Here is a 13,560-nt window from a genome sequence, read left to right as displayed (position 1 = left end):
CCCACCTTACCCAAGTGATTGGAGTTAATACCCCAAAGTTACCATGTCTCGACTAACCAGAAATGCTGAAAGGCTCCTATGCATCTTGACAAACTGAATCTAACAGTGAGGAAATACACACCCAAACTGAGGACCATTCCTCAGCGTGCCATCCAAGAGACCTCTCTGCAATGATGGAAGTGTCTCCCTCTGCAGTACCCAACCCACATGTGACTACTGAGCACCTGAAATGATCCTAATGCTACTGAGAAACTGAATTTTTATTTTATTTAGTTACAATTGATGTAAATTTAAATGCTCATATGTGGCTAGTGACTTCCATGTTAGAAAGCATAGTTCTATAAAATAATTAGTCTATAATCTTCAAAGAGTTTTATGGTTCTAAAAGACAAAGGAACTGCTCCAGATTAAAGGAGATAAAAGAGATATGACACCTCAATCAACATGTAACCAGGATGAGGACTTCCTGTCGTGGCGCAGCAGAAACAAATCCAACTAGGAACCATGAGGTTGCAGGTTTGATCTCTGGCCTCCCTCAGTGGGTTAAGGATCCAGCGTTGCTGTGAGCTGTGGTGTAGGTTGACAGCTACAGCTCTGATTAGACCCCTAGCTTGGGAAACTCCATATGCTGTGGGTGTGGCGCTAAAAAGATAAAAAGACAGGAAAAAAATGTACCCAGGATCAGATACTGAACAAGGGAAATGAAAGTTTCTTTTGCTATTTAGGAACATCTGTAGTATAATTTGCAAAAATTTAATGGTATGTAAATTAAATAATGATATTAATGTTAATTTTCTAATTTTGCTGCAGTTATATAAAAGACTGTCCTTGTTTTTAAGAAATATACCTTGAAATACTTAGAAGATAAAGATACATTATATCTCCAACTTACTCTCAAATAGTTTAGGAAAAAAATCTTGGAGTTTCCATCATGGCGCAGAGGAAATGAATCTGACTAGGAACCATGAAGTTGTGGGTTCACTCCCTGGCCTCAGTCAGTAGGTTAGGGATCCAGTGTTGCTGTGGGCTGTGGTATAGGCTGCAGATGTGGCTTGAATCCTACGTTGCTGTGGCTACGATGTAGGCCAGCAGCTATAGCTCTGATTCGACTCCTAGCCTGGGAACCTCCATATGCTGTGGATGCAGCCCTAAAAAAAGGCAAAAAAAAAAAAAAAAAAAAAAAACTTTTATTTTTTAGGGATACACCTGCAGCATATGGAAGTTCCTGGGCTGGGGGTCGAAATGGAGCTGCAGCTGCTGGCCTGCACCACAGCCACAGCAATGCCAGATCCTTAACCCACTGAGTGAGGCCAGGGATCGAACCCATATCCTCACGATACTCAGTGGGTTTCTTAACCCACTAAGCCAAGATGGGAACTCCTAGAAAAAAATCTTTTAACTATATACAGACAGAATGATAAAGCAAATATTGTAAAATGCTAACATTCAGAATCTAGGTGATGGTATACGGAAATTCTTTACATGATTTTTGCAACTTTCTATAAGTCTGTTATTATGTAAAGGAAAAGGTACAAGAAGTTTTAAAAACCAGGAGTTCATGTAATCACACAAACTAAAATTATACTAATGATGCATATGAATAAGAACAGTAATAACCAAACCATGTCAAGTTCTAATCAAATATGGCACACTCAACACAGTGTTCATATGCACTCCCTCCTAAAACTTTACTAAAATGATTGTAAAGGAATAGAAAATGTAAGGCTTGCTGATATGACATTCCAAAAATTGTACTTTACCTCTGTGATTTTCCTCCTAATAACCCCAATCTAATCATGAGAGAAATATCAGACAAATCCCAAGGGACATCCTACAAAATACCTGCCCAGTCATTCTCAAAACTGTCAAGATCATGAAAACCAAAGAAAATCTGAGAAACTGTCACAGCCAAGAAGAGCCTAAGGAGACATGTCAGCTAAATGCAGTGTGGTCTCCTGGAGGGAGTCCTGGAGCAGAAAAAGAATATTAGTGGGAGGAGTTCCCGTCGTGGGGCAGTGGTTAACGAATTCGACTAGGAACCATGAGGTTGTGGGTTCGGTCCCTGCCCTTGCTCAGTGGGTTAAGGATCTGGCGTTGTCGTGAGCTGTGGTGTAGGTTGCAGACGCGGCTCGGATCCCGCGTTGCTGTGGCTCTGGCGTAGGCCGGTGGCTACAGCTCCAATTAGACTCCTAGTCTGGGAACCTTCATATGCTGAGGGAGCAGCCCAAAGAAATAGCAAAAAGACAAAAAGACCAAAAAAAAAAAAAAAAAAAAAAAAAAAGAATATTAGTGGGAAAAAAAGGAAATCTGAATAAACTATGGCATTTACTTAATAATAACAATGTATCAATATTGGTTCATTAATTGGGGCCAAGGTACCATACTAAAGCAAGATGTTAATAAGAGGGGAAATGATGTGGGATATAAAGGAACACTACTATCTCAATTTTTCTGTACATCTAACTGTTCTAAAAAATAAAAAAAAAATTTTTTTAAGTAAAGTGTGACGGCATAAAAGTTTTCAGATATGGAAGGCCTTAACACTTGTCTCTCATGCTTTCTTTTTCTCAGGAGATACACTCTAGCAAAACAAAGTTAAACTAGGAAAGATGATCTAGAATCCACACAAAATGACAGATTCAATAAAGGAAAGAAGCAAAGATAATTTCCAGGATGATGACAAAGGCAAGTCCTAGAAATCTGAGTATCAGATCTCAAGGGCAATTAGTTCAGAGTGAAGCAAGGGGACTGGGGAGGTGGGATAGAGTCAAGTGCTATGCAGGTAAAAAAAAAAATAAGCAGATAAAAAGACAAGGAAATTATTAAGCTGAAGAAAAATAAAAGTTGTAAAAGAAAGTAAATACAGTCACTAAACACTGCAGCTTAGCGCTGAAAAATATTTGCATAGACATAAGAAATACTGAATCCCTTTTTTTTTTAATTTTTGGCCACCCTGTGGCATATGGAATTCCTGGGCCAGAGATCAGATCTAAGCTGCAGCTGTGGCAATGCTGGATCCTTAATCCATTGTGCCAGGCCAGGGATTGAACCTGCGTTCCAGCACTCCCAAGATACTACCAATTAGATGAACCACAGCGGGAACTCCAAGAAATACTAATTTCTGATTAATCTATAAATTATATCATATTTAAAACCTAAGACACCACTAACTAGAAATCATACTATTTTATTTAATGCCATTTAGTAAAATACTAAGAGGAAAAAAATGATGCCAATTAAAATATGATACTATAGTGTAAAGATTCATTTCAATTTCAGAGTTGTTTGGAGTTCCGGTTGTGGCACAGTGGAAACGAATCCGTCTAGTATCCATAACGATGAGGGTTCAATCCCTGGCCTTGTTCAGTGGGTCAGGGATCTGGCATTGATATGAGCTGTGGTGTCGGCTGAGAGCTACAGCTCCAACTCCACCCCCTAGCCTGGGAGCATCCATACACCATGCGTGCAACCCTAAAAAGCAAAAGTAAATAAATAAATAAACATTTAAAAAAAAAAGAATTTCAGTTCCTGTCGTGGCACAGTGGTTAACAAATCCAACTAGGAACCATGAGGTTGCAGGTTCAATCCCTGGCCTCGCTCAGTGGGTTAAGGATCCAGCGTTGCTGTGAGCTGTGGTGTAGGTTGCAGACATGGCTCGGATCCCGAGTTGCTGTGGCTCGGGCATAGGCTGGCGGCTACAGCTCCAATTGGACCCCTAGCCTGGGAACCTCCACATGCCAAGGGCGCGGCCCTAGAAAAGACAAAAAGACAAAAAAAAGGAATTTCAGAGTTGTTTGAATATAAAAGAATAAGCTTCTTAGAATCAGTTTAATACACTAATCACATTGGAAGGAGGGAGAGAGGTGTATTTTTGGGGAATAAATGGCTTAAGAAAGCTAAACTGTGACTGTACACAGGAGGAAGTCAATACAGAATGTCTGAAACCGACAGAGAAAGAAAGGGCAATATAAGTTTACTATTAGAAACACGAAGCCAAACTTTAGAACAAACAGCTTAAAGAGCTGAAAATAATGGCTGCTATGGTAGAGGACTCCAAGGTAGGGAGAGGTGGAGAAGACTACTGTTTCTCATTCAAGATTTAAATAATTTATATGCATTATACTTCAAGAAAATAAATTTTTTTTTTTTGCCACACGTGTGGCATGCAGAAGTTCCTGAGCCAGGGCTCAAACCTGAGCCACAGTAGTGACAATGTCAAATCCTAAACTGCTAGGCCACCAGGGCACTCTGAAAAAAAAAAAAAAATATATATATATATATATATATTTTTGCTATTTCTTGGGCCGCTCTCGCGGCATATGGAGGTTCCCAGGCTAGGGGTCGAATTGGAGCTGTAGCCACCGGCCTACACCAGAGCCACAGCAACGCGGGATCCGAGCCACGTCTGCCACCTACACCACAGCTCATGGCAACGCCGGATTGTTAACCCACTGAGCAAGGGCAGGGACCGAACCCGAAACCTCATGGTTCCTAGTCGGATTCGTTTATCACTGCGCCACGACGGGAACTCCTGAAAATATATTTTAAAAACAAAGCAGCAAGAATCAAATCTAGGAATTCCCACTGTGGCTCACCTAGGTTGAGACTGACATAGCATCTGCAAGGATTCAGGTTCAAGCTCTGATCCTACTCAGAGGGTTAAGGATCAAGCGTTGCCACAAGACGTGGCATAGGTCACAGATACATCTCAAATCCAGCAATGCTGTGGCTGTGTGGCAGGCCTGCACTGCAGCTCCAATTCAACCCCAAGCGCAGGAACTCTCACATGCCACAGGCCTTAAAAAAGAAAAAAAAAAAAAGAATTAAATCTAAAGCTACTAGAAAGAAAATTTCAACAGCCAAAATACAACCATTAAAACAAACAAACAAACCACAGTCGGGGATCCAGTGTTGCTATGAGCTGTGGTATAGTTCATAGAAGCAGCATGAATCCCAAGTTGCTGTGGCTGTGATGTAGGCCAACAGCTGTAGCTCTGATCTGACCCCCTGGGAACTTCCATATGCCTCAGGTGCAGCCCTAAAAAGGAAAAGAAAAAAAAAAATCTACCTGAAACCTTATCCAGTTTCAATGTTATACAAATCTAAATTTTAAGTGAAATGAAATCAAAGTGAAAAATTTTATCAAGTCTATTCTAAATCTGGTTCATTTTACCTGTCAGACACACAGATGTTGATTTAAGATAGATCAAAAGCTGACCTGCTAGAGACAGAAAGGCGAGGGAATGACACCATTGATCTGAAAGCCCTGACTTCCTGCTTCAAGGTAACACCCAACTAACTTGTTCAGAAGGTTGTATGTACACTCGCAGCTATAGCAAAGTTACGCAAAATGAAAATAAACATGGAAAAAGTCATAGTAGCTTGTTAAGGGTACCATAACTGAAATTACTTTTAGCCAACCACATCAGTGAGTTACCATTACTTATCACTTACATCTTGAAACATTTTGTTTTCTTGTTTTAGTCTTGCTTCTTTATCATCTGAGAGTTTGTAAGCATTCTCAAATGCCTCTTCTAAATCTTGAAGTCTAGATTTCAGTCGAATGATGGTATTGTCTTTTTCTTTATTACTTGTTCTCATTTCTTCAATCCGTTCCTGCAAAATTTTGGAGGCACTGCTGGCTGCATTGAATCGTTCTCTGAAATCACTCTACAAAACAAAGACAGGATAATACACTGTTCAAAAACACCCCATACATCTCAAAAGTAGCTAATAAACTGTGGACATTAAAATATAAAATAAGGGGTTCCCATTGTGGCTCAGCGGTAACAAACCCAACTAGTATCCATGAGAACGTAGGTTTGATCCCTGGCCTAGCTCAGTGGGTTAAAGATCCGGCTCTGCCACAAACTGCGATGTAGGTTGCAGACACAGCTGGGATCCAACATTGCTGTGGTGTGGCGAAGGCCAGCAGCTGCAGCTCTGATTCGATCCCTAGCCTGAGAACCTCCACATGCTGTGGGTGCAGCCCTAAAAAGACAAAAAAAGAAAAAAACATATATATATATATAAAATAAAAGAGGAGTGCCCTGATGGCACAGTGGGTTAAGAATCCAGCATTATCACTGCTATGGCTTGGGTTGCAAAACCCTGGCCTCAGAACTTCCACATGCCATAGGCAGAACAAAAAAAAAAAAAAAAAAAAAAAATCTATGTATCTATATATACATAAAAGAAAACACATAAATGGAAATGAACAAATTTGATATTTTGTTATATGTTGGGATGGAGAACAGAAAGGATTACCCTATAGAATAATACACAGAAAACCACTGTCTGAGATAGCCTGATTCCAGGACTCACCTGTAGATCATTTTAAGGAGGAAAGACTAACCATGCCTATTAGGGAAATGATTCTGAAAGCACAGTTGGAATTTGTTGTCCCACATTAATATTTAATGAAAAAAAAGCTTTCGTTAACCTATTCTCTCACAATGAAAATAAACAATTCAAAACACATCTGATATGATAATATACATTAAAAAATCATTAATGTATATATTAAGTTATTATTATTATTATTATTGCACTATCATTTATAATAGCCAAACGGTGAAAATAGTTCAAACAGGAGTTCCTGTCGTGAAACATCAGGAATGAATCCAACTAGTATCCATGAGGATTCAGGTTCGTTCAGTGGGTCGGGGATCTGGCGTTGCTGTGAGCTGTGGTGTAGGTTGCAGACTCGGCTCAGATCCGTGTAGCTCTGTCTATGGCGTAGGCCAGCAGCTGTAGCTCCAATTCAACGCTTAGCCTGGGAACTCTATATGCTGCAGGTGTGGCCCTAAAAAACAAAAAACATAAAATAAAAAAAAAGAAAATGTGGTGTATCCATATACCATAGAATATCATTCAGCCATAAAAAAGAGTGAAGTACTGATCCATGATACATTACAGATAAACCTTAAACACATGATGCTAAGTGAAAGAAGCCAGATACACAAGGCCACACATGGTATGACTCCATCTACATCAAATGTCCAGAATAGGCAAACCAAAAGAAACAAAAAGTAGAGTAGTGGTGCTGAGAAGGGTGTGTATGAGGGGCTAACAGCTTAGGGGTTCGGGGTTTCTTTCTGAGTGGAAAAAGTCCTAAAATGGACTGTGGTGATTAATTGGATAAATTTGTGAATATACTAAAAACCACTTGATTTTTTTATTTTTTAATTGCTTGGCCACATCTGCAGCATGCAGAAGTTCTAGGGCCAGGGATGGAACCATAACTATAGCAGTGACAACTCTGTGTGGTTATGCCATAGGCCACAAGAGAAATCCTAAAATCCACTTTAAAAAGGGTAACTTTTGACACCGGAAACTAAGACCAGTATACATCAAATATACTCCAACAACATTCTTTTTTTTTTTTTTTTTTTGTCTTTTTGTCTTTTCTAGGGCTGCACCTGCGGCATACGGAGGTTCCCAGGCTAGGGGTCGAATCGGAGCTGTAGCTGCCGGCCTATGCCAGAGCCACAGCAACGGGGGATCCGAGCCTCGTCTGAGACCTACACCACAGCTCACAGCAACTCCGGATCCTTAACCCACTGAGCAAAGCCAGGGATCAAACCTGCAACCTCATGGTTCCTGGTTGGATTCGTTAACCACTGCGCCACGATGGGAACTCCATAACCAATGTTTTTACAGAATTATTTGTCTCAGGAGTTCCCCTTGACACAGCAGAAACAAATCTGACTAGGAACCATGAGAATTCAGTAACTGGAGTTTCACTGCAATTCAGCGGTTAGGAACCCAACTGGTATCCATGAGGACTCAGGTTCAATCCCTGGCCTCTATCGGTGGGTTAAGGATCTGGCATTGCTGTGAGCTGTGGTGTAGGTCGCAGACATGGCTCAGATCCGGTATTGCTGTGGCTCTGGCAACAGCTCAGATTAAAACCCCTAGCCTGGGAACCTCCATATGCCTCAGGTGTGGCCTTTAAAAAAAAAAAAAAAAAAAAAAGAATTATTTGTCTCTAAGTTCAATAAATAAAAACATTTGTGTGATTTTTTAACATTAAGTCACTAGAACGACAACAAAAATTAGAGTACTTACTTACCACTTCTCTTTCCAGTAAGTTATTCTTATTTTCAAGTGCTCTCACACGACTAGTAGCTTCGTTCAGAGCACTGTCTAACTGGCCACATCTAAAAACCACACATTGAAACAAGACAATAAGAAGATAAAATCCTTTCCCTTAAAAGTATTATAAAAATCAGAGTTCCTGATGTGGCTCATCAGGTTAGGAATGTGGTGTTCATTGAGGATATGAGTTCAATCCCTGGCCTTGCTCGGTGGGTTAAGGATAAACCTCAAGGACATTATGCTGGGTGAAATGAACCAGTCACAAAAGAACAAATACTGTATGGTTCCATTTACACAAGGTACCCAGAGAATCAAATTAATAGAGACAGAAAACAGAATGATAGTTGTCAGGGCTGGAGAAATGGGTAATGAGGCGTAGTTGTTAAACGGGTACAAGTGACACTTTGCAAGATCAAAAATAGTTCTGGGAGTTCCTGTTGTGGCTCAGTGGGTTAAGAACCCAACGTAGTGTCCATGAGGATGTGGGTTCGATCCCTGACTTGCTCATTGGGTTAAGATCCAGTGCTGCCACAAGCTGCGGTGCAGGTTGCAGATGCGGTGCAGATCTGGCGTGGCTGTGGCTGTGGCATAGCTGGGAGCTATAGCTCTGATTTCTACCCCTAGCCTGCGAACTTACATAAGCCATAGAAAATAAAAACGAAAGGTCTGGAAATGGATGGGGTGATGGTATAGCATAACAATGTGAATGTACTTAATGCCAGGGAATGGCACACTTAAAAATGGTTAAAATGATGAAGTTTATCATTTTACCACATTATAAAATAAAAATTAAATATGCAGGATATAGAAGAGTGCATAAAATAGCATGATCTCTTTTACAAAAAAAACTATATATGTATATGCATTATGATTTCTAGAAAGACGGCAAAAATTAAGTCTAGGATGTGAAAATAGAAGATGGGGTAGAAAGATTTCATTCTGAATCCTTCTGTACTGTTTAAAATTAGTATGGGACTTCCTGTTGTGGCTCAGTGGTAATGAACCCTACTAGTATCCATGGGATACGTGTTCAATCCCTGGCCTCACTCAGTGGGTTAAGGATCCAGCACTACCATGAGCTTGGATCCTGCACTGCTGTGGCTGTGGCTGTGTGTAGGCCAGCAGCTGTGGCTCCAAATCGACCCCCAGCCTGGGAATTTCCATGTGCCACAGGTGCGGCTCTTAAAAAAAAAAAAAAAAAAAAAAAGTATGAATGTTATTATTCTAGTAATTAAAGAGTTTTTTTGTAAAGTTAATTACTGTAGAACCTAAAAATAACAAAATACATAAAAGAATCTGGTTACCATTTTCACTCAGTGTTTAAGATGTAATGTGAATAAAAGCTACTGTTTATTTGGCACTGATTAAACACTCTATGTTAAGTACTTTGCATTCATTCTCACAATCCTGCCAGTGAGGATTGTTTTCATTCCCATTTTAAAGATAAGGAAACAAAGAGAAGTTAAGTTCCTCCTGAGTCACACAGGGATTCCAAGCCAGGCAACAGCCTGACCCCGGAGTTCCTGCTCCATTCACTATGCATTAAGGCCTTGCAGAAATGTAATATTGATAAAAGTGGTCTTGAAACAAAGATCACAAAATAGTCAAGTGCTGGTATGTAATTTTTCTGTTCTAATAACCACACTGACTCTGGTATGCCAGAGATCTCAGCCACCAAGTTGCAGTGTGTGACAATATCAAATGGCCCATTTGCAGTAGCAGTGGGATTCTCCAATTTGCAATTTTAAGCTTTTTTTTTTTTCTTTAGGGCTGCACCTATACCATAGCTTGCAGCAACGCCAGATCCTTAACCCACTGAGCAAGGCCAGGAATTGAACCCACATCCTCAAGGTATTAGTCAGATTCTTAACCTGCTGAGCCACAAAGGGAACTCCATTTTTTAAAGTTTTTAAAAACTTTTGTTTCCACATACAGAAGTTCTTGGGCTAAGGATTAAACCCATGCCACAGCAGTAACAACCCCAAGCCCTTAACTACTAGGCCACCAGGGAACTCACTTTCTCTCTACTGCCCTCTGTAACAGTTTTATACTGTAGGCCAATCAATACCTTTGGGGATAGTAAAAGTAACGTGTTGCTCTTCATTTGTATGCCACCAGTACATTTAATGCAATGCCCTAGACTGCTGTTATTGTCATAACACAACCACTTATTTTAAAACCCTGACTTCTAATTTGCCCCTCCTACATCCTCTCACTGTTCTGTGTGCTCTAGCAGCTTCTAGACATAAAAATGTTTTACTTGGCTCCACATTACTATGTGTCTTCTTTGGCACCTTTGTCCAACAAGGTCTACTGGTCGGCTTCTTTCACATTTCTCTTTTCCAACAGGAAGTACCTGTGGTCATCTGCATCTTCTCAAAGAACAAAACAAAAACAAGAACTAACTTCCCATAGTTGATAGTCTACCTATTCTTTTATTTTTGTACTAAAAGAAAACCGTTTGGCTTTTTTCAAACTACTTCTCTCTGCCACTGTTCCCCCATCCTCACCACCAACCATAAAATGGAAGCTACAGAAATGATTAGGATTAAGATAGCATGTTAACCACCACAGCAACTGCTAACTAGAATATAATCTAGTTTCCCTAGAATTCTGCAAGTCAAACTGTTAACTGGACTAGAAGATTTCAGTTCCCTCCTAATCTTTCTCAAGGGGCTTTGTCTTTTTTGCCCTAGAGAAGACTTCTTTGTTGTCATCCGGACCTAATCAGTTTTCAATCTGATTAATTCCATTTGTAAAGTATGTTACAAGTACATTGTTACTAATACTAGTAAAAGCATCAAATTTTGTAAATGATTCTCTCTCTCTAAAATAGTGGAAAGATGGAGTTCTCTTGCGACACAGTAGGGTAAGGATCCGGTGTTGTCACTGCATCAGCTTGGGTCACTATTGTGGCAGTGGGTTCGATCCCTGGCCCAGGAACTTCCACATGCCATGGGCACGGCCCCCTCCCCAAAAAATAGTGGAAAATTATCCCTTGTGTGTCTATGGTTTTTCCGAATGAGATAAATGTTTTCAGAAGTTTATGAGTATCTATGTTAAAGTTATGCATACCTGGGTATGAATAAAATGTTGAGAACTGCCCCAGAACATCAGTCACAGACTTACTAGGGAAGCTGTACAGAGCACTTATCCTCTCAGTTCTTTACATAAGCAAACAGTTCTTTACATAAGCAAAATCTGCTCAACTGTCTCAATATCTTACCCAGATGAAACAAATGTCCTCATCAGTTATCAGTGTAGAGGCAGGCTCATCTTTAAAAATAATTACTTAAGCAAACACGTTTCTATGTGAAAATTTTCAAATCTAAAGCACATACATGTTCTCAGTGTTTTGTCATCACAATACATTATACTATGGGGAAAAAAAAACATAACCAAGTTGGAAAAACACTAATTTTATAGTTAAATTATAAGTTTTAGGAGTTCCTGTCTTGGCTCAACATTAATGAACCCAACTAGTATTCATAAGGACTCAGGTTTGATCCCTTGCCTTGCTCAGTGGGTTAAAGATCCAGCATTGCCATGAATATGGTATAGGATGCAGACACGGCTTGGATCCTGCGTTGCTGTGGCTTGTGATGTAGGCCAGCAGCTACAGCTCTGATTCAGCCCCTAGCCTGGGAACTTGTATATGCTGCACACACGGCCCCCAAAAAGAGACCAAAAAAAAAAATAGTAAGTTTTACCTATCTATAAGAATTTGATTGGTTTTCTTCCAATCTTCAACAGCAGAAATTTCTTTTTCTTCCAATTTCTGTTTCAAAATATTTATTTCTGATTCATAATAAGCTCGAAGATCTGCTATATGTCGAGCATGCTTTTCCTTCAGACTCTGCCTAATCCTGTTGGTGAGAGGAAAAAAAATGATTAAGAAAGCATCTCCTACCTCAATAAGAAAAACCAAGAACACAATTATTTTCATAAACAAAAACACAGCTTTTCCTTCATACACCCACAGAAAATATAAAAGTTGACAACTAATAAAGCAAAGAGGAAAAAAGAAATGGATTATTTCTTAGAAACTCTACCTTATAAATGTTATATTATCTGTTAAATTTCTTACACTTTTTTTTTTTTTTTGGTCTTTTTTGCCACTTCTAGGGCCGCTTCTGTGGCATATCGAGGTTCCCAGGCTAGGGGTCGAATTGGAGCTGTTGCTACCGGCCTACACTAGAGCCACAGCAACGTGGGATCCAAACCACGTCTGCAACCTACACCACAGCTCACGGCAATGCCGGATCCTTAACCCACTGAGCAAGGCCAAGGATTGAACCCGCAACCTCATGGTTCCTAATCGGATTCGTTAACCACTAAGCCATGACAGGAACTCCTCTTATACCTTATTTAAGATCAATTAAAACAATTGTCATCATTCAAGGAGACATCATAGAAAATCTATTAACATTGCAAGCCATTCACTGAAATACATACTTAGATAATATCACAGGGTCTTCCAAGGAAGTCAGTGAAATGCATTCTGGGACACTGTTGGCTGTACCTGGAAGCTGGGACTGACTGACCGAGGTGCAAGTTACCAGGGCAGTGTTTTCTTCATCTATAGTGTTGACTGAGATGTCATTACTACCAATAGTATATACTGAAGGAAACGTGGAACTGGTCCTACTTTCATTTTGGAAAGCATGATTCTTCCAAGAGTCCACTGGTGAAAGTTTTGTATTTGAAGGATATTTTGAGAATCCAGACAACTGAGAAGCGATATGACTTGCTTGTGAAAACGAGTCTATGTCAGAGTGACTAGACATACTAGGTTCTAGAACAGAGTCCGGTGAAAAGGATATTCTGTCATCAAGGGTATTCAGAAAGCCATGTGGTTGAATCCCTGAAATCTGCTGATTTGGTTTCATGTGCAGCGTTGGGTCTAGAGTCAGCACCTAGAAATAAGACCAACAACAGTAAGCTCTCGCCCTTGGTACTCAGGTTGATTTTTAAGTGAGTAGACTTTAGATCTCCTAGGAAAAAGGAAGCTCAAGATGAGAGTCAGATCATGAATCATCTTTCATTTTCACTCAGCAGAGTGTTGACAACTTTACCTCGGGTGGATGATTTGGGTTGGAAGCATAAGTGAGATTCCTCTCAGGTAACTGCTTGTTTTCCCTTTGTTTTTTATGATAAATATCCTTCAGTGATGGTAGCTTCATCTCATTACTAGTATTAGACTTAAAGATATGAAACAAAATTATTTAAATATTATCAATAAATCAATGATGAAAAAAGTTTACTTTCCTGATATCAAGATCAGCACCATAAGAAGACTTTTGAAAAATTTTAAATACTGAGAATCTAGGCTATAAGATTTGGAAAGAGTGCAAGTCTTACCTACTATGTGAAAAAATTTTCATATTCTCTAACAATAAATATTAAGGGGATAGTTTGAACCTAACACATTTATCAGCCTAAGAACTTCCAAAGAATAAT

At 39.7% G+C, this 13,560-nt stretch overlaps 1 protein-coding gene across 10 annotated transcripts in view; it reads right to left on the bottom strand.

The window, feature by feature from the left end:
* Nucleotides 1-13,560, bottom strand: part of MPHOSPH9 (M-phase phosphoprotein 9) — a 67,730-nt gene that overhangs the window by 25,194 nt on the left and 28,976 nt on the right. For 6 of the 10 annotated variants that reach the window (XM_021074061.1, XM_021074060.1, XM_021074059.1 and 3 more), the window contains 5 exons: nt 13,176-13,301; nt 12,556-13,016; nt 11,811-11,966; nt 8,075-8,162; nt 5,455-5,670 (listed from right to left, as the gene is read on the bottom strand). In XM_021074061.1, coding sequence (XP_020929720.1) covers nt 5,455-5,670; nt 8,075-8,162; nt 11,811-11,966; nt 12,556-13,016; nt 13,176-13,301 — 1,047 coding nt within the window. The remainder of the gene's footprint in view (nt 1-5,454; nt 5,671-8,074; nt 8,163-11,810; nt 11,967-12,555; nt 13,017-13,175; nt 13,302-13,560) is intronic. The other 4 variants (XR_002338917.1, XM_013982790.2, XM_021074063.1 and 1 more) reach the window with 1 other exon arrangement.

This window comes from Sus scrofa, chromosome 14, assembly GCF_000003025.6.
Source record: "Sus scrofa isolate TJ Tabasco breed Duroc chromosome 14, Sscrofa11.1, whole genome shotgun sequence".
NCBI lineage: Eukaryota > Metazoa > Chordata > Mammalia > Artiodactyla > Suidae > Sus > Sus scrofa.
Note: the sequence above shows the minus strand (reverse complement) of the source record. Positions and strands in the feature narration are given on the sequence as shown.